General features: G+C 41.3%; 4 protein-coding genes across 4 annotated transcripts; 1 reads left to right on the top strand and 3 right to left on the bottom strand.

The window, feature by feature from the left end:
- Positions 1-399: 399 nt before the first annotated feature.
- On the top strand, positions 400-6,096 carry LOC134183897 (nuclear cap-binding protein subunit 3-like). Its single transcript, XM_062651480.1, has 8 exons — positions 400-616; positions 1,617-1,732; positions 1,802-1,824; positions 1,879-2,004; positions 2,317-2,439; positions 3,883-4,173; positions 4,233-4,338; positions 5,418-6,096. Exons 1-8 carry the CDS (start codon positions 407-409, stop codon positions 5,839-5,841), a joined length of 1,419 nt encoding a protein of 472 aa, XP_062507464.1. The 5' UTR covers positions 400-406; the 3' UTR covers positions 5,842-6,096.
- Positions 6,097-6,419: 323 nt separating this feature from the next.
- On the bottom strand, positions 6,420-12,486 carry LOC134183250 (roundabout homolog 1-like). Its single transcript, XM_062650745.1, has 10 exons — positions 12,176-12,486; positions 12,048-12,102; positions 11,890-11,943; positions 11,733-11,834; positions 11,396-11,662; positions 11,060-11,335; positions 10,171-10,440; positions 7,447-7,692; positions 7,095-7,376; positions 6,420-7,032 (listed from the first exon to the last, which is right to left on the bottom strand). The coding sequence occupies exons 1-10, from the start codon at positions 12,407-12,409 to the stop codon at positions 6,650-6,652; spliced, it is 2,169 nt and encodes a 722-aa protein (XP_062506729.1). The 5' UTR covers positions 12,410-12,486; the 3' UTR covers positions 6,420-6,649.
- A 2,592-nt stretch (positions 12,487-15,078) lies between these two features.
- On the bottom strand, positions 15,079-16,301 carry LOC134191223 (contactin-6-like). Its single transcript, XM_062659824.1, has 3 exons — positions 16,054-16,301; positions 15,706-15,987; positions 15,079-15,640 (listed from the first exon to the last, which is right to left on the bottom strand). Exons 1-3 carry the CDS (start codon positions 16,262-16,264, stop codon positions 15,258-15,260), a joined length of 876 nt encoding a protein of 291 aa, XP_062515808.1. The 5' UTR covers positions 16,265-16,301; the 3' UTR covers positions 15,079-15,257.
- A 1,616-nt stretch (positions 16,302-17,917) lies between these two features.
- LOC134176150 (uncharacterized protein K02A2.6-like) lies at positions 17,918-18,703 on the bottom strand. The gene has a single exon (XM_062642830.1). It carries the CDS (start codon positions 18,701-18,703, stop codon positions 17,918-17,920), a length of 786 nt encoding a protein of 261 aa, XP_062498814.1.
- Between the last annotated feature and the right edge of the window lie 1,943 nt (positions 18,704-20,646).

The following is a 20,646-nucleotide window of genomic DNA, read 5'->3' on the forward strand; positions in this document are numbered from 1 at the left end:
TCCATCCAGTTTCTAAAAAAATTTACTTTCGTATGGACAGTAACCACAGAGCGGTGTTTCCTCGCGTGCCCGGCAAGCTTCCGAGTCGGCGCGCTCTTCCAAACACACATACAGTAGCTAGTGCGACCACTTGTTGTGTTCGTGGCTGTCGATCTATTTTATTTACTACACTTGTTAACTAGGCAATATAAAGTATCATATTTTCGAAGCACGTGCCACAAGCTTCGCTAGCTTAACTAGCTCCCCAATGAGGCCCCGCGACAAATTGGAAATAACAATAACGTTAATGGCCAAATCATAAACAAAATGATTAAAAAATATATTTTGGCACGCACACACGCTCACAAGATTGCTGAACCACGTGACCAGATCTGTAGGCTGTGATTCGGTTCCCGGATTCATTAGCATGTCATCCCCTCAAAGTCTTTCGGTGTCATTTACGGTACGTTTCTCGCAAGAAGAGAAGATCACCGGTGAAGAAGGTGAAACTGGCACTGAAGAGTCCGAGACCGGCAAGCTATCATCGACTGGAGCTCAGGATGGTGCTCGACGAGAGACGCGCCAATATGTAAATAGAGAAGGAAGTTTTGTGACAGGTTTTGATGTCTCTACAGAGGTCAGTGTATGAAAGTAATCAATGGTATACTGTAGACTTTGTAGCATAATTAATTATGTTGTAGCTGGTATGTTGTAGTTGGTATGTTGTAGCTGGTGTATTTTGTAGTCTGTTAGCTGTACGTCTAATGTCTTAGTTGTTTTTATGTTTACCCCAAGAGGGAACTGTACTTTTTTAGGTGCGACAGAAATATATCATTCATTCATTCATTAATCGGCGAATTTGTTGAAACTCTAATAAATTTACGGGTAATTAAATTAATTGATATTTTAGTTCTTTTTCAAGGCATTAGAGGGTGTTCCATAGCTTTATCTGTGCTTACAGCTGTCTTGAAAAAGTTTTCCGACTGTCGCATACACTAATTATGATTATTGTAACAATTGTTGGAAAGCTGTTGTTCAATTGACGATATGATGATACAAGTAGATGCAATAAAACTGTTGTGGTCACCTCCTTTGCCCTTGTCACTTCTTCTTTACATCTTATGCAGTATTTTACTGTATAGTTGTGGATCAGATTGTGCATGATGTTTGTTTAACACTCAGACCAGGGTTGTTATTAACTTAATTAACATTTGATCTGCTGTCTTCTGCTTGAATTTGTTAGACGACATCATTTGGTTCTGCTAGCTAGTACATACTTGTTGAGCAGACTGCGGTGGTTATGACTATGTTTACCAAGTCAAGAGATTGAAATTGCATCTGGTTTTGAAATCTGGGAATCTAAAAGGAATTGTGATTTTTACAAATTTTGTGGTTTACATGGGAAACCTAACTAATTTTGTTTATAATTTTGTTGTTTACACAGGAAGCCTTCGTTACACTTAACTATTCAATTTTTAGTCTCTGCTATTCCAGGAGCTTGCAGATAATTGAAGAGGCAGACAGTGTTTTGTTATGTCGATCTAATCTAATCACAATCTTTCATCTTTGACTTGTTAGGAGGCTAATGAATGCACCACAGATGTGACTGTTTGTTTGTACAAGTTTAATTTGTGCAGGGAGAGCGTCAAAAAAGGCTAGATAGAGCAAAACGATTTGGTGTTGCCGAGAAAGAAAATCCAGAATCTGGTTTGGAAGAACAAACGAAGAAAAACAAATTGGAGAGATACAAACAGTGAGCTTTGTGTTAACTTTTTAAGTCGTTGATATGGTGTGCTTACTTAGCCTTTGTTTCTTTCTGTAGGATTATTGCCAACCTCCCGAAACGTACGTGATCGTGTAGGTCACATGGTGTGTTATGTTATCTGTCTTGTTCACTAGCTGTTGGAAGTCTGAGGCTCGAAGCTGTCCATGTTCATGGTACTGATAAGATGAGCTCACAAGACATGCTGTCGTATTTTAGAGTGTACGGGCCATCACACTTGGAGTGGATAAACGACTCGTCGTGTAAGCTAGCATTACACTCAGTTGTGTAGTACATGTTCTTTGTTTTGGAATTTGTTGTATTCCACGTGGTTCAATATGTCTAATGTCTTGTCCAAATCATGTGGTTTGTAAAGTTAGTGTCGGTCGTTGATGCATGCATTTCTGTTAGAGACAAGATTTTTGTGTCATGCTTTTATTGCAGTGTTGATTGTAAATCAATTAATGTGATTTGTGGTTTATATTTATTCATTAATTAGTTTTTGCATGTGCAGGTGTGTGATTTGTGAGTTCTTGTCCGGTGGTGCATGATAAGATGTTGTTGATTGTCTGTAGGTAATGTTGTGTGGGAAGACAGTAACAGCGCAAAGAGAACACTTTTGTCTGCCGGAGGAGAGATTTTGTGTAAAGTTGTTGGTGGAGACAATGAACTTCCTGAACAACAACAGGCAGAGAAAGGCGAGTAACACTTTTTACTCTTGGATAGTACGGACACTGACTAGAACTTTAGTGTGTGTGTGTGTGTGTGTGTGTGTGTGTGTGTGTGTGTGTGCGTGCGTGCGTGCGTGTGTGCGCGCTCATGCATCTGTAGCTCAGTTGGTTAGAGAGTTGCATTTGGAGAATGGAAACATCCGCGACATGGAGGTCGTACATTCACGGACGAGTACAGACGTAATTTCCTTGGGCAAGAAATTCACACACAATTGCCGCTCTCGACTCAGGAGTATGATGAGTACCTGGTCTTTGACTGGGGATGGACTAGACCGCTGGCTTGGCAGAACATCACGCAGTATATACGGGTACGTGTGGACTTGAGGTCCAGTCCCGCGGCTGCACCAAAGTCAGTGCCCTTCGATGCTCTCGCCACACATCAAGGGGTTCATCAGCGCGGCCTAAAACTCCAAGTCGCACTGGGGTCCCTACCTAGAAGTAGGCAGGGGTGCTATCTTTGGAACTTTCTGAAGGGCATATCCATTTGGCCACACATCAAGGGGTTCATCAGCGGGGCCTAAAACTCCAAGTCGCACTGGGGTCCCTACCTAGAAGTAGGCAGGGGTGCTATCTTTGGAACTTTCTGAAGGGCATATCCATTTGGCCACACATCAAGGAGTTCATCAGCGGGGCCTAAAACTCCAAGTCGCACTGGGGTCCCTACCTAGAAGTAGGCAGGGGTGCTATCTTTGGAACTTTCTGAAGGGCATATTCATTTGGCCACACATCAAGGGGTTCATCAGCGGGGCCTAAAACTCCAAGTTGCACTGGGGTCCCTACCTAGAAGTAGGCAGGGGTGCTATCTTTGGAACTTTCTGAAGGGCATATCCATTTGGCCACACATCAAGGGGTTCATCAGCGGGGCCTAAAACTCCAAGTTGCACTGGGGTCCCTACCTAGAAGTAGGCAGGGGTGCTATCTTTGGAACTTTCTGAAGGGCATATCCATTTGGCCACACATCAAGGGGTTCATCAGCGGGGCCTAAAACTCCAAGTCGCACTGGGGTCCCTACCTAGAAGTAGGCAGGGGTGCTATCTTTGGAACTTTCTGAAGGGCATATCCATTTGGCCACACATCAAGGGGTTCATCAGCGGGGCCTAAAACTCCAAGTCGCACTGGGGTCCCTACCTAGAAGTAGGCAGGGGTGCTATCTTTGGAACTTTCCGAAGGGCATATCCATTTGTCCGTGTGTGTGTGTGTGTGTGTGTGTGTGTGTGTGTGTGTGTGTGTGTGTGTGTGTGTGTGTGTGTTTCGCTGTGTATACTTAGTTTTGAAATCTTGTATTCAATTAAGGAGTTGTATGCACATCAGTTCCTGCATGTTGTGTCTGCAATAATACCCATATTATTGAGCACTTAAACCAATCTTACTGTAAAACGAAATGTGATACAATGTACTGTTTTGTTGCAGACGCTGCAGGAGCAGATGAAGTAGATGATCAGATGAATGAAGATGGACATATTCTAAGCAAAGAAGAGTCTATGTCTGAGCCTATCATTTGTCCAATATCCCCTGCTGTTCAAGAAGACTCAACTGACACTCCAGGAGAGAAAGACGATGCTTGCCTTTCCTCAAAACAAGCTGATTCATCTAGTGACATGCAGCCAGAACCTGCAGACAGCAAAGAGAGCACGGACTTTTGGTGGTTAGGACAGCCACATCCCAAGGCCAAGTTTTTGTTTCTTAGACAAGCAAGAACTGGTAGGACCAGCAACTTAATGTTGTGAACTTGTGCTATTTAGTCTCTGTGTTGAATTTAGGTGATAAGAAAGTAGTCGGTGCAGCTAAGCAGAGTAGATACTATCTTCTTCATGGTAATCCCAACAAACCAGGCAATCCAATAGGAGTGTCTACCAAAGACCTTAGGTTACCATGTGTTGTCATTAATTAATGTCACCATTGTGTAGTCGGTGTGTGGTCAATGTTTATATATGAAGGGGTTTCTACGTAGTGAGTACTGTAGTAGGGATAGTTGTCAACTTTTCTACACTTTGTATGTACGCTGTCTGCACAAGGTGTAGAGAATTTGAAAGATTCTGTGAGTAGTGAAGATTGTAGCCTCGAAGTTCAGATGGTCTGGAACTTCGAGTCTATGAGGGTTGCTAAACAGGAGTTGGAGAGCACTGAGCGCTTTCACACACTCCAATTACCCCAGTTGTGTGAACGCGAGTTTAGTAAATCCAAGTTAACCCGGGTTAAGACTGGGGTTAAGCGAGGGTTAAGCTAACCCTGGCTCCAAGTAGGGTTAAACCGGGTTAAAGTGGGTTAGAGTGGAGCGAAGACACGCCCTAATACATGTATATGCAAAAGCGCCCTAGAGTCAATCTCACCAATGTACAAATGGCTTCTCCTTCTGTGTTCTGCTATGGGCGTTACTGCTTTCCTATTCTCAAGCAGAAACTTCAAGCAATCGATGTATTCGTTCTACTCTAGATCTTCTGCATCTAATTACCTGTGTTCAACGTGTGAACGCAAGTTGGGTGGAGTAGGGTTATCATAAGTTATCCTAACCCGAGTTAACCCAAGTTAACCCTGTGTGTGAAAGCGCTCACTGATGGAATGAATAATGATTATCGATTGTCTGAGGTGGTTGAAGCAATCGGCAGCTGCCAGTAATTTGGAAAATGCAGTAGTACGAAGCCTTACCATTGCAAGGATGATATGGGCGATGGCTGCATCCATTGTTTTACCAATTGACAGTCATATCATTACACAACTTGCGTGTTTACAAGTGAAGTGTAGTGTGTGCTTAGCCATACAATTATTGTATGAATTTTCTCTGGTACCGTGAAAGATACGATTAACCATCACTGTCACAACTGTGTGTATTGCATTAATTGTAATTCAGGCAAGATGCTGGACGTCACTATGACTGTAACAGCGCAATTGTATTTGTGAAGGTGTTCACGTGGTGAGGTGTTGTTAATTATATTTGTTTGCTTTAGAAAAAGAAAAAGAAAACGAAAGAGACAGAAAGATGGAGGCACTGTTGTTGAGATAATGGAAGTCGAAGAGGAAAGCAATTCAGAAACAGAACGAGACGTAGTCTCAGAAACTGCATTTAAACATGGCAGTAAACGTCTTTCTGGTTTGCGCATGGATGCAGATGATGTAGAAAGAGGGATCGATAGTGTTCCCATGGAAGTAGATTCATCCTGTCATTCTGTACCTTCTGATCTTCCTAAAGATGACCTACGACACAAATTGGGTAAGCACACTCCGTCTAAAGATCTTTCACACAAAACAGCTACTGCGGCTGATGATCTTCGACACACATTGGGTACTCCAGCTGATGATCTGCGGCATGAGTTAGGGGCGCCTGTTGATCTCCGACTGAAATTGCAGCAGAGAAAACAAATACCAGCATGAAGAGGTGAGATTATGGTACAAAATTGTATTGGCAAGGACAACACAACAGTGACAGAGACGTTGAGATTATGCAGTTTTGTGTATTGTGTACAAATAATATAATATTGTGATTTTCGTCTAAACACGCGATTGCTTTTGTTTGTACGTATACTGCATCGGCCATAGTTTCTTACATTAAATCTATAGTAAAAAAACTGATGTAGAAGAGAACTGGCTGTTGTGAGATAAAACAACACAAATTGAATTAATCATGCATGTAAGGTAACTAGACAACTGTCACTTGCGTGTTGTTTGTTTAATTTCGTCTGATTATATTTTACTGTGACCCTTAGACTGTTGTAAATTTTATTATAACGCGTTGGTGTGTTCTCTCCGTCTTATATCTAGGTCGAATTCCACGTTATGTAAACTATATATACACTGCAAGCGCAGAATTTTGATTTTTTTTAGTTGTCAGACTAGCAAGCGCAGAATTTTGTTTTTTAGTTGTCTAGCGTGTAATGTCAATGATGGTTAGCTTCTAATTGTGTCAAAGTCACAAGACAATGTAGTTACATGCACGAAGAAAGCTGCTTAGCATGTGATGACCATTAATTTGTACCAAATAGTTGCAACGTAAAGCTACCGTCACATTATTCGACAAGTAAACTTTAAGACAGAAAAGTTTAACTCCAGATGAATACACACATTAGCTGCAAGTCTCGAATAATTGTTCCATTTCAAGGTTGCAAGCGTATAGAAAGGCAATCTATAGCTTGCCTGTGTTATGCAGTGTTGTGGCAACTTAACTTGCGAGAAACATTATTCTCTAGTCTTTTACGCAAATAATGCCGGCAAATGGAGAGGTAGAGCTGGTGGTCTGGACTTCGTATGCATCATAATGTCTAACATGCTTGTACGCATTCGTTGATGACGAATCACGAAACCTAAAGTGCTGTCTATATCCTCCACCGTAGGTATAACCACTCCATCCACATCGACTGTAGTACACATATGACCCTGACCAGTTGTTATCATTGAATATCTTTCGTCCCTCTTCAGTGCATGGCCAATAATATCCTACAGGACAATGATAGTATTTAGACTTGTTCCACGTTGTAGACGAAGACACCGCATAATAAACAGATCTGTTGTAGGTAGACTGACGAAATCCTTTACAGGAGTCACTTGTCAGCATCCAATTCATATTCACTGTAGAAAATACGCAATTTGTATGACAACGATCTAGTACGTTTTTAGCTATCTAGCTCTACCTGCCACCCTCACTTGTACTTTCGCTGAAATCCAATTGTTACCGGCGTAGCATACATAAGTATCACTATCCCATTCGGTCACATCTCGTATAACTAGCGTGCCGTTGGATAAAACGGTTTTCTTGGCCGAACCCGATCTGCACCGTCCTAGTCCAAATTCCCATCGAGTAGATGTGGGTATTCCAGGCGCTATCTCAGCAGTGCAGTTGATTACTATAGTGGCAGAAGCCGACACGACAACAGTAGCAGGAGGACGATGAACAAATTTTATCTCTGTAAGAACTACATTGAAAATTAAAAAATAACATGATAATGTTTAATTAATTAAAATATGTAGAGTTTTGTCGTATACCCATCCTTGTTTCTTTTACGTCTCGTCCCAAGTAGTTGACAGCATGGCAGCGGTACACGTCGCTATCATTCTGAGACACGTTTGTCAGACGTAACATTCCTTTATCTTCACTTTCTAAGCGAACAGATCCTTTTGTCCAATAAACCTGAGGAGCAGGAGGACCAACACCAGTACATTGTAGGTCTACATTTCCTCCTTGTCCCAAAATCATCAGAGCAGAAAAATGGCTTGTTATACGAGCTGCAGCTGGAAAATCAAAAACAGTTATATTGTCTCTCAACAATACAATGTACATGTGTTGCTGCTCTAATGGTATTCTCATGGACAAAGGTACCTAACGCATGCTGCTACAAGTATCTTCTTCAATTCTATAGATCAAAGTATGTACAAGCCTATTGAAAACGTGTCGTAAGTCAGTGAGTAGCAGAAATTGTAGTATAATTAAGAGCTACAATGAACGAAAAGTAAACCCAAAACAATCAATTGAATGTATAGAATCTTAATAAATTAAGCCATTTGTGTATCTGCAAAACTACCTTTGCAGAAACATGTTGCTGTCAGATTAGAGATATAGTTGCATGCGCTAGATGCATCAGTTTAATTGTAAAGACAACTATAATGTACAACGGATTTCATGCATGAATAGATTCAAACAAAAGTAGAGACAGCACTCGGCGACGAAGGTAACTCGATTTCTCTAATGTCGTTCACAATCGTTACCAAACTTTGTTGAGAGGCCTAGTACCGCGTTCATACTAGCAACTTAAGAAACGAGCTGGACCAAATAGAGTTTTTTCAAGATTGCCATTACTTTACTCTGCTAAACGTACTTAAAGTGATAAAGGCTTCGTTTTAATGCCGATTTTGGCCATCTAGATCCTTTTTTACTGTACACAATACCTGGCACGGTACCGGTTCTGGTGTGATCGTGGTATAAGTTAGCAATGTACAAACATTTTAATTAATTAAATGACATCATTTGTTCATCAATAATTGCACGGAGATAGCATGGCTGTGGAAAAGCGAAATCGCCAGTAATCCCCCTTTTCTCGTAAAAAGTTTCAAGCTGAGCTGACTCCCCCGAGTCCTCGAGAGGGATTAATCTATCCAAAACTTATCGATTGTTCTCTATCAAAGTCTTATCATTTAATCAAAATCCATCCACTCGTTTTTGAGTAAATCCTGCTCACAACTGTCAAAGAACTAGAATGCTATAGCTAAAACCGTTGGCTGGTACTATGTTACAAGCATTGGATACAAGTGAAGTACTCCGGTATAATTAGCAAGCATGCAATGATTATGAAGAGCGTGAGAAGGAGCTGGACACATCGACTGGCGCGTGCAATTGTCGACATATGATAGCTATTGGATACTTCTCTAATCAGAGTTAACAAACGAGCGCATGCGCTGCAACCAATCAATCAACCAACAAAACCGTCCGTCCACGGACATGCAAACAGACACACTACTGTACCTCATGAATGCATCCGCGCCTCAGGTTACCAACTAAGAAACCAACGCCGATGAAAACACAACCTCTTTGCCAAAGGTAATTATCTCCGTTAAAAAGGCTATATATGTTTTGATATATATATATATATATATACATATTTTAATTTTTTTTTTTTAAATTTTTATACTCTCAATGTTATATATAATATAATTATAGTCCCACCACCTAAAGGTGAGGGCATAATACAACTTTAAACATACATGTATGAGTCCCATTTATCAAAAACAGAGCTAACAGCTAATAACGCTAAAATCATTTTTGAATTATATTTTCACAAACAGACAGATAAACGTTCATGTAAGTAGGTTGAAGCCTTGCTAATAGTAAGTCCACTGGTGATGGTAGTCTTCCTATTATCGAAGTCTTTGAGTACTTCGAGGCTGGATGAAGACCATAGACCAAACGTCTCTACCACTAGAGAATAGAAGAGAGAACCAGTACACTCAACGTTCAAAAGATGGCGATGATCTTTTCCATCTCCCCTGCTGCTGCAGCAGTACCAGCTGTGTTGGCGGAAAAGATAATATAAGATAGTTGAAGAGAATTCCTGACAGAGAGATCAAAATATGCGGGACGACCTTGCAAAAAATCATGGTGAAAGACGTCTCCTGGTCTTGATTGATTCTCACTAGTACAGCGTTGTTCACGTCGAGTTCCTGAGTTGTTCGTCCGGAGACAATGAAACATAATGTCACACAAAGCATTGTGACGTTTGTTTCTCAGGGAGCCACTGTGGCAGCCTAGAACTTATATATATATATATATATATATATATATATATATATATATATATATATATATATATATATATTGAGTGATTGGTTCTTCTTGAAACTTTTTGACAAGAAAAGTGAGATGACTCCCAATTTTGCTCCTGCACACCAATACCATCTTCCGGCATTTATTTATGAATAAATGATAAAATTTTGCTATGTCTATATGCTTAGATAAACACAAAAGACTTTCAAATAGTTGCTATGGAAATATATTATCAGAGTAAATCAGAATCTCCTGTACACTAGAAACACTATACTAACAGAATACTCTTAGGTAATGGTTCTTATTGTGTAATACATAATTAGTAGAAGTTTGTTTGATCTTTCAAATATTGAACACTAAACAGCTATATAAGTCGTCAAAGCATTTATGTGCTATTGGTCTTGTACAGTATTAGTTGCCTGTAATTACATGACAGACAAAACATTGCTTACCTTTTACAACAAGTGACACATCTTGTCTCAGAATAGCCGACGAGAAACTACTTTCTGATTTTCCAATGCAAGAATAATTTCCCGCATCATCTCGAGTCACGTTTCTGATAATAATCGAACACTTTGTTACTTCCACTCTATCTGTTGCTATTTCCTTGTTCAGTTTTTGCCATGTAATAGAGAATCCTGGAATAACACACAAGGCACACCTAAGATTTGCATCATCACTGTATTCAACTTCAACTCTTGCGGACGGTCCTGTTGACGAATCTATAAGAGCACAGAATAATATTAATTAAAATACTTTCATAAACAAATGTAACACAGTCATACGTATTTAGACTTTCATCAGTTAATCATTAGTAGATACTTCTAACGTAGTTTAAATACTTAATAGATATTATACTGGTTGAAACCAGACAAAAGAAATCTATCTTTATATATACTACCACATTTACATAAATTAAAAGTCAGCACACTTAGGTGTTACAAGAACCACCAGGCAACCAACTCAACCATGAATTAAAAGTCTATGAAAGGCTCTACTATATCATAGAACTAGTAGACTCAAGCCAGTCTCTCAAGCTCCTCTCATTCCTTTTATATGTACGATAGATATTATGTGATATATAATTTTATAGAATCCCTGTATACAACGCTCTATATATACTGGCGGCGCAGGGCCGGATCCAGAGGGGGGTTTAGGGGGTTTCAATTCCCTCTTTCCCAATAAGCGTGGTTCAATAATTTTATAATTTTATTAGAAAAGAGAAAATTAGTAATGCTATAAATAACTGCTAATGATGAATCCCCTCTTTCAAATATTCCTGGATCCGACGCTGTCGGCAGGTGTTTGTCTTTGTTTAGTGTTCTGTTGAAATAATCTTACCTTTATCTTTTAATTGCATATCTACCGAAAATGAGTAAGTTTTCTTTCCTAAAGCATTTTTTGCAGTACACATATATTGCCCGCTGTCGCCTTTCTTTACATTTTCTAACACCAGACTGCCATTGGCGTTCACTTTGCCAGACTCCAAAGCTCCATCAATTCGCGACCAAGTGATAATCGGAGAAGGATAACCTGTAGCTAAACACTGCAGTTTAATATTTTGTCCTTGTTGTACAGTCACCACTGACGGCGGAACAACGGTAAACTTGACAGGAACTAATAACAACATTATATATTGTTAATGGTCAATTTGCATCATCTCTAAACGGTACTAACCTTGAACAATCAATGTTGCAAATCCTCTTGCAAAACCAAAAATATTCTCAGCCAAACAGACGTATGTTCCTGCGTCATGACGATGAATATTTGTTATCCGTAGTGTGTCATTTAGAGATATTGTGGCTCGAGACCGTGGCAGGGTAGAGTCAAGCTTTAGCCATCGTATTTTAGGCGTCGGAAAACCTTCGGCTTCGCAATGAAATTCGACTGCTTCAGACTCCAGAGATACAACAGCGCTTGGTTGTTTGGTGATAACGGGAGGGTCTGCAGGTAACAGTTAAGTTAACACCTTATACGTGACGCGTCAACAATCACATCGATCTACTCAGTTTACCAATACTCGCTCCTCTTGCGCCAGGTTCGCCTTTGGAGCCTTTTGTACCTTCTAAACCTTGAGCGCCGACGACTCCTCGATCTCCTTTGTCGCCTTTACTGCCTGCATGCAACGCAAACTGTCAAATGTAACTAAAAATGGCAGTGAAGTAATTTACCTGGAGAACCAGGTAATCCAACATGTCCCCTCGAACCCAAGCTCCCTTTAGGTCCTACGAAGAAGACAACAACTGTTCTTTGTGTTATCGGACCGCGAGACAAACTGCGACCCTGAATGGCGAGCATGCATTCAAAGGCGTCACGCAGCGTCACTCACCTTGCACACACAAACGTTCATTGTCAACACAACGTGCCTTCAACGATTCTTTCAACTGCGTGGAGAATGAAAACATACATTAGTAAACAATCGGATAAAAAGAGCGCCTATAGCTAGAATGTGGTTACCTGCTGCTCTGCAATTCTAAGAAAATAGTCGTTGAGCGTTTGCAAGCTATCCGTACCCTTGTCATTCCCCGTTGCCCTTGCGTATCGCGAAAGCAATTTTTCGACAGGCGAATCAATGTACTTGCTGTTTTCCGAATGCTTTAGATCGGCCGTCGCGTCTGAAAGTTTGACGTGCTGTTGCAGCTCACGCACTTGAGCTTGGTAGAACGAGAGCCGCCAGAAGACGATCGCCATCAAGACAGATGTAACGGTAGGAGTAGTGTAGAGAACTACACGATCTCGAAAGGAAGAACGAGGCAAGTTTTTGTGTTTGCCAGCCATCACACTCGTAGATAACTGAATTATGTTCTTTGCAAACCCGGCCAGCTGTAGTGTGTGAAATCTAGCACCAATATTCTTGCTCACATCTGTCCTGTCGTAATTGGTACTTTGATATTTAGAAATCGTATACTGACATAATTTTAGTACAGACTCGCGCACGATTCAACGTCGGAGGTGCGTGTTGATGCCGCGTGGTAACCATGCAGGTAAGAGGACTGGTAGGGTCTTCTCCAGGAGAGAAAGACGATGCATGCCTTTCCTCAAAACAAGCTGATTCATCTGGTGATATGCAGCCAGAATCTGCAGACAGCAAGGAGAGCACGGACTTTTGGTGGTTAGGACAGCCACATCCCAAAGCCAAGGTTTTGTTTCCTAGACAAGCAAGAACTGGTAATGACCAGCAACTTGATACTGTGAACTTGTGCTATTAGTCTCTGTGTTGAATTTAGGTGATAAGAAAGTAGTCGGTGCAGCTAAGAAGAGGAAATACTATCTTGTCCATGGAATCCCAACAAACCAGGCAATCCAATAGGAGTGTCTACCAAAGACCTCAGGTTACCACGTATTGTCATTACAATTTATGTGCAGTTGATGTGTGGTCAATGTTTATTATGAAAGGGTTTCAAGTGAGTAGTAGGAATAGTTGCCAACTTTTCTACACTTCGTATTTACACTCTCCGTACAAGGTGCAGAGAATTTCGAAGATTCTGTGTCTACTGGCAGTTGTTAATGAGGAGTTGGAGAGAACTGATGGAATGAATGATGAATGTTGATTGTTGTGGTCAAAACTTGTGGCAGTTGCGAGTAATATTGAAAATGCAATAATACGAAGTACCATTGCAAGAATGTTATCGGAATAACATCTCTCTAGTAGGATGGTTGCATACATTGTTTTACCAATTAACAGTTGTATTGTTAAACAACTTGGATTTTTGACAAGTGAGGTGTAGTATGCGCTTAGTCATACAATTTGTGTGAATTCTTTCCACTGCCGTGAAAGATACAATTAAACCATTACTGTCACAACTGTGTGTATTGCATTAAATTTAATTTCAGGCAAGAGGCTGCACGTCACTAACAGAGCAATTGTATTTGTGAGAGTGTTTACATGGTGAGTCGTTGTTGATTAAATTGTTTGCTCTAGGAAAAGGAAAAGCAAACGAAAGAGACAGAAAGATGGAGGCACAGTTGTTGAGATAATGGAAATCGAAGAGGAAGGCAGCTCAGAAACAGAACGAGACGTAACCTTAGAAACTGCATTTAAACATAGCAGTAAACGTCTTTCTGGTTTGCGCATGAATGCAGATGATGTAGAAAGAGAAATCGATAATGTTCTCGTGGAAGTAGATTCATCTTGTCATTCTGTACCCTCTGATCTTTCTAGAGATGACCTACGACACAAATTGGGTAAGCACAGTCCGTCTAAAGATCTTTCACACAAAACTGCTACTGCGGCTGATGATCTTCGACACACATTGGGTACTCCAGCTGATGATCTGCGACATGAGTTAGAGGCGCCTGTTGCTCTGCGACTGAAATTGCAGCAACGAAAACAAATACCAGCATGAAGCGGTGAAGATAATGGTACGGGATCGTGTTGGCAAGGACAACACATCAGTGACAGAGACGTTGAGATTATGCAGTTTTGTGTATTGTGTACAAATAATTTGATTAATACTCTGATTTTGTCTAAACACGCAATTGCTCTGTTTGTTTGTTTGTTTGTTTGTTCGTTTGTACGTATTGCACCGGCCATATAGCTTCTTACAGTAAATCCCTTTATTCAATGTTTGTTGTTTTGTCTCATAACAGCCAGTTCACTTCCAGTCATCAGTTTACAGACGAAATCAAACAAACAACAAATAAGAGACAGTTGCTACCTTGCATGCATGATTGCATAGTCAAAGATAATTATATTTTGCTGTGACCCTTATTTATATACTTGTATAAATTTCTCTCCGTCTTTTGGTGTGGTCGAATTCCACGTTCTGTACTGTACTCGCACAGTACATGCAAGCGGACTAGCAGGCGCAGAATTTTGTTTAGTGCTATCTGCCTATAGTCGTCTATCATGCAGAGTCAATATAAAGCTACATGCAGCAGCACGAAGAAATCTGAAAAGCGACGATCTGTTGTACCAAATCGTTTGCACCATGAAGCTGCTGTCGCCATTATTAGAGAAGTAACCTCTAAAGCCTGGTTTACAATATGACGCCGACGAGTAGGTGTCAAAATGCTGACGCTGTGCCATTACAATATCGTGTCAGCGACGAGCACTCATCATAATCGTATGAATACAAAAGTCTGTGATTTGGTTTTCATTTCCTCCCGCACCAAGTTGTCGCGGAGACGCTTCCACATTTTTTGGCAGCATGCTGCTGGAAGCCCGGTTTTTCCGATACGTTTTTCTTGCCCCTCGTATCTACAAGCTACCGTGACTTGATCTGCCACAAGCAGCCGTACCTATACTTACACACACACCGACAGTTTACTTTCGGTTGTTTAACTCCCGTATCTAGCCTCTAATTTGTCGACAAAAGGCACGTGCTTCAAGTAGACGCTCTTCAGCGTCGTCACGAGCGTCACGAGCGTCATGTTGTCTAAACCTAGCCTAATAAGACAGAAAAGTTTGACTGCAGATGAATACACTGCAAGTCTGCAGGATGTGAAATAATCGTTCCATTCTAGTTTGCAAACGTAGAAAGACAATTTAGCTTGTTTATGTGTCAACGTTGTGGCAACTTTCAATAAACATTATTCTTTATTCTTTTATGCAAATAATGCCGGCAAATAGAGAGGTAGAGCTGGTGGTCTGGACTTGGTATGCATCATTATTTCCAGCATGCTTGTACGCATTCGTTGATGACGAATCACGAAACCTGAAGTAATATCTAGTTCCTCCACCGTAGTTATAACCACTCCATCCACATCGACTGTGGTACACAAGTGACCCTGACCAGCTGTTATCATTGAATATCTTTCGTCCCTCTTCAGTGCATGGCCAATAATATCCTACAGGACAATGATAGTATTTAGACTTGTTCCACGTTGTAGACGAAGACACCGCATAATAAACAGATCTGTTGTAGGCAGAAGGACGAAATCCATTACAGGAGTCACTTGTCAGCATCCAACTCGTATCCTCTGTGGAAATACGCAATTCAATTTGTATGACAACGATCTAGTACGTTTTAGCCATATAGCTCTACCTGCCACCCTCACTTGTACCTTCGCTGAAATCCAGTTGTTACCAGCGTAGCATACATAAGTATCACTATCCCATTCGGTCACATCTCGTATAACTAGCGTGCCGTTGGATAAAATGGTTCTCTTGCCAGAACCCGATCTGCACTGTTGTCGTAAAATTTCCCATCGTGTAGAGGTTGGTATTCCAGGCGCTATCTCAGCAGTGCAGTTGATTACTATAGTGGAAGAAGAAGACGCGACAACAGCAGCAGGAGGACGATAAACGAATTTTAATTCTATTAAACCTACATTGACAATAAGTTAAATGGCTACAAACTACGGACAGCCATTTAAAACTATAGTTGTCTTACTTAGTCTTGTTTCTGTTACATCTCGTCCTAAGTAGTTGACGGCATGGCAACGGTACAGTCCGATATCTTGATGAGATACGTTTGTCAGACGTAACTGTCCCTTCGGTTCACTTTTTATTCGAACAGATCCTCTTGTCCAGTAGACATCAGGAGCAGGAGGACCAACCCCAACACATTCCAGGTTTACACTTCCTCCTTGCCTTAAAGGCATCACCGCAGGGATACGACTTGTTATACGTGCTGCAGCTAAAACATCAGTTGAGAAACACAACAATTTAATTACAAAAATATTATGGTTATCATAACCCTAATAATTTATTACAATATTACAGCAGCCAATAGTTACTGCTGCTATATAAAGTCTCTCTAGATCCACAAATACAAATCTAAGCGCTACAATCGCTTAAACTAAAGTGCCTAAATAGTTATTAATTAATTAAACTAAAGTGTCTAAATAGTTATTAATTAATTAAAAATAATTTTTTAGCCACGTCTACAACAGCACGTTAATATCAATAAATTTTATGTCATAATAAGCTTTAAATAATATTGCATGCCCCATCAGAGTAGAAGCCATGGAAATTTATTAAATCAACAATAATTTTCATAATGTTAGTTTTGTAAAAATGTGGATCTGTAAGATTACAATTATGATTAGATGCCGAAACAATGCGACATAATTAAAACTACAGTTAATTTTTTATAAAGATGATACATATATACAACAATTGATTCAGCAATGAATTTGAACAAAACATAGAAACAAAGCATCACCGTTTTTGAATCCTTAATAATTACGGCAGGACAATTAAAGTGTAACTAATTTTTACAATTTTTTATAACAAATAAAATTGTAACACTTTGAGATTTTTATTAAAACGTTTCTAGCGCCATGCAGTATAGTACTCTTCTAGCTCACGACGTTTTCAATGCTATCCGTCTTTTTTAAAAATATTATAATTTATACGTATATAATGAATGCAAGAAATTCAATGCGTATTTAGATTATCGAATAGCTTAAAATTCATGTCCACTTATGAGATGGCATAATTGAACACCAACCGTTCAGCGGTTGGCACATTATAAAAAAAGTTTTAAAACATAGCAAATACGCCAACCATCACAATATTTATCGCTGCAGACGTGCTACAAAGGTTATAAATTGTTGACAGAGTATACGTTACGCAATGGAAAACGTTCAGTTAATTTTTAGTTAAAGAACACTGTAAACTGGTAATAGTCATCAAAAAGTTGAGTGGAATAAGTATATATTGTAGTAAGAGTGGTGGTTTCTAGACTACTTTAGTACTCCTTCTTTTGGGGCGGCTTTGTGGCTCCTTGGAGTTCGTGATGCACGATGTCCACCATCCTTACTTCTCTTATATAACGTAATATCGGTTGGTGCAAAGATATTGCCATCTGTTCTGGACGACTGATTTTCTTCGGATGGCCCGCGGGCGGTGATTGTTCATGTAAAGTCTTGTAGACCTTTATTTCACAGTCCCGCTCTCTCACTAACTAGTGCGCTACCCACTACCCGTATGTCTATTGTTTACTATTTGCTACATCTTCCCTTTTCCAACACAAGTCCTACGGAACGTAGTCCGCAAAACAAGTCCTAAGTAACGCAGTTCTTTCGCAAAACTTGCAGTTTAACCTGTCGACCCGATCGAGTCTTTTTCTCGTGAGAGGCTAGTTGTTCCACCCTTGACTCTTCTAGTGGTTTGTCTCCGCTTGCAACACCGCTACTATTTGCTTCTTCGGTCTCGTCCTCCCCTTCCAATGCTATCTCACCTGTGGGGCATAAATCTGGTCACCACTGCAACTGATGACGGTTTCGTCGCAGCACAGTGCCATTGGCCAATCACACATGAAAAGAACGTCCATGAAATTGCTGAATGACTGTGGCAGGAATCCTCCATGTTTGCGTATTTATGTCCCAGACTAACACCCTATCATAAATGTCCACCTGGCGAAGTGGTTGAGCTCCAGTTCGTTGGTCATAGTATTTCCTCTGCTGCTGTTTACTGCGTTCACCTGTTTCTTGCACTGTACCTCGTCTGGCCACTTCCGGTGCAAGCACTCCTGGAAGAGAGGGCAATGTGGTACGCAAGCGACGACCCATTAGCAGATGGGCCAGAGACACACCCGTTGTTTCGTGTGGGGCCGTCCGATATGCCAACGGAGCAAGAAAGAAGTCTTTTCCCGAAGACTTGGCCTTTGTCATCAAACTCTTGATTGTTTGAACACTACGCTCAACTAATCCATTACCTTGGGGGTGTAAAGGCGATGGCGTTCTGTGATGAAATCCGTACGCCGTAGCAAATTTCTGAAACTCTGCACTGACGAACCGGGGGCCATTATCGCTGAAAACTTCTATCGGAATTCCATGACAAGAGAAAATTCCTTTAAAGGCCTGGATGAAATTTACGGCCCGTATACTTGACAGTTTTCTGACTTCCAGAAAACGTGAGTAGTAGTCAGCTACTAACAAATAATGGTCGCCCTGCAGTTCAAAGAGATCCGCCGCCACTCGTTTCCACGGCAGCTGTGGTAAAGGTGTAGAAATCAGACGTTCCTTTCGCTGGTCGTGACGGTAACAACCACAGACGTCACAGCCTGCCATCATTTGCTCCACCTCATTGGACATGCCTGGCCACCACATTGTCTAACGAAACGAGCTTTGGTTTTAGTAATACCCTGATGGCCCTCGTGAGCCCTGTCCAACATCTCTTTGCGCAGACTCCGAGGAATGACAATCTGAGTCCCTTGCATAATCAATGCCAGCACCTGTGTCAGCAGATGCTGGTAAGGCCAAAACCGTTGAAGTTCTTTTTTTGCAAATTTTGACGAGTAGGCCAACTTGTCTGGAGGACACGATGAAGTCTAGTCAGTTGAGGACCCCTCAGAGTTGCTTCTCTAATTTTATGCAACTGAACATCTGACTCTGGCAAGCATTCGGTAACTACAGCGACGTGATCCTGGACCACTTTCTCGATTCTTGGATCCTCGTCATCAACTGGTGCTCTTGATAAAGCATCTGCTACCACCAGACATTTTCCCGGAACGCATTGCACCTCAAAGCTGTAGCGCATCAATCGAAGCTTTATTCTTATCAACCTAGGTGGGCATTCATCCAAGCTTTGAACATTCATTATTGAGACAAGCGGTTTATGATCTGTTTCAAAGACAAACCGCTCCTCGCTGCCAAATAAATAACAGTGGAACTTCTCACACGCCCACGTCATGGCTAGGCTTTCCTTTCAATCTGAGAGTAACGCTGTTTCGTGGACGATAAAGCTCGAGATATGCACGTAATGAGTGCGCGCCGTCCATCACTTTGAAGTTGCAGAAGCACTGCACCTATACCAAAAGAAGATGCATCACAGGATACAATCGTGGGAGCTCTTTGCCGATAATACGCCAGAACGGGAGCTCCTACTACCATTTCTTTTGTTTTCATCCAGGCATCTTCTTGAACTGGTGTCCATTGCCATGCCGCCTCATCTTTCAACAACTGGCGCAAAGGAGCTGATTCCTGCAAATGTCGAGGTAAAAATTTCGCCACATACGCGACCAAGACCAACATACGCCTGACCTCTTCCTTGGAGGCTGGCCGTTTCATCTCTGTAATGGCACGAAGCCTGTCCCTGCTGACCGCCACCCCTTTCTGTGTTAAGGTATATCCGCAGTATGTAATGCTAGACTGGCGAAACTTGCACTTCTCTGGCTGCAAGCGAACATTTGCAGACCCTGAGTCGCTCCATCACCTGACGTAATCGTTTGTCGTGCTCTTCCTTGCTTGAACCCCAAATCGGTATATCATCGATAAAGCACGCAACACTACCTATCTTTTGCAAAACATGCTGCATGGCCCTCTGGAACACTTCCGGACCAGAACTGAGGCCAAACGGCAAACGCTTAACCTAAACCTGCCGAAGAGCGTAATAAATGTGGTCAGATCCGACGATGAAGCGTGCAATAATATCTGCCAGAACCCAGCAGCAGCATCCAGTGTGGTATAATACATTGCACCAGCTAATTTCGAAAATATTTCTTTCGCTAATGGTAGCTGGTAACGTTCCCGTTGGACCTCTTCATTCAGGTGGGTGTAATCAACACATATTCGAACTGAACGGTCTTTCTTCGGTACTACGACCATTGGACTACACCAACTTATTGGCTCATTTACTTCTTCGATCACGCCCAGTCTCAACATTCGCTGCAACTCCCTTTGCACTTGCTCATATAGGTGGTATGGGACACGACGTGCTGTTGCCAAAACGTAGGGGTGCTTTGCATTCTTCAGGGCAATTTGGTAAGTGTAGTCCTTCATCAAACCAAATCCAGCAAACAAATCCATAAAATCCAACGCCACAGAATCTCCTCGAACCTCCTCCAAACTGTCATCACTCTTCTTCCTGTCGTCATGTCATGAGTGGCTGCCAAAAATCTCTTAATCAGCCCCAGTTGCTCACAAGCTTGCAAGCCCAACAGTGGCACAGCTGCAACTTCCTGTGACAGCACATGAAATCGCAATTTCATCGTTTCTCCCAGGGGCAACCGCACACTGCAAATACAATGGCCCTTTAT

Source organism: Corticium candelabrum, chromosome 1 (genome assembly GCF_963422355.1).
Source record: "Corticium candelabrum chromosome 1, ooCorCand1.1, whole genome shotgun sequence".
NCBI lineage: Eukaryota > Metazoa > Porifera > Homoscleromorpha > Homosclerophorida > Plakinidae > Corticium > Corticium candelabrum.

What these genes read in the sequence shown, in the direction of transcription:
- LOC134183897 (XM_062651480.1), top strand. Translation starts at nt 407, where the DNA reads ATGTCATCCCCTCAAAGTCTTTCGGTGTCATTTACGGTACGTTTCTCG. An exon ending in AAATTGGAGAGATACAAACA is followed by an intron (nt 1,733 to 1,801) that starts GTGAGCTTTGTG and finishes TTCTTTCTGTAG; the next exon opens with GATTATTGCCAACCTCCCGA. An exon ending in ACAACAACAGGCAGAGAAAG is followed by an intron (nt 2,440 to 3,882) that starts GCGAGTAACACT and finishes GTTTTGTTGCAG; the next exon opens with ACGCTGCAGGAGCAGATGAA.
- LOC134183250 (XM_062650745.1), bottom strand. Translation starts at nt 12,409, where the DNA reads ATGGCGATCGTCTTCTGGCGGCTCTCGTTCTACCAAGCTCAAGTGCGT. An exon ending in TGCAACATTGATTGTTCAAG is followed by an intron (nt 11,336 to 11,395) that starts GTTAGTACCGTT and finishes TGTTGTTATTAG; the next exon opens with TTCCTGTCAAGTTTACCGTT. An exon ending in TGTGTCACTTGTTGTAAAAG is followed by an intron (nt 7,693 to 10,170) that starts GTAAGCAATGTT and finishes TTGATTTTCCAG; the next exon opens with CTGCAGCTCGTATAACAAGC.
- LOC134191223 (XM_062659824.1), bottom strand. Translation starts at nt 16,264, where the DNA reads ATGCCTTTAAGGCAAGGAGGAAGTGTAAACCTGGAATGTGTTGGGGTT. An exon ending in TGTAACAGAAACAAGACTAA is followed by an intron (nt 15,988 to 16,053) that starts GTAAGACAACTA and finishes TTGTCAATGTAG; the next exon opens with GTTTAATAGAATTAAAATTC. An exon ending in GGTACAAGTGAGGGTGGCAG is followed by an intron (nt 15,641 to 15,705) that starts GTAGAGCTATAT and finishes GTATTTCCACAG; the next exon opens with AGGATACGAGTTGGATGCTG.
- LOC134176150 (XM_062642830.1), bottom strand. Translation starts at nt 18,703, where the DNA reads ATGTCCAATGAGGTGGAGCAAATGATGGCAGGCTGTGACGTCTGTGGT.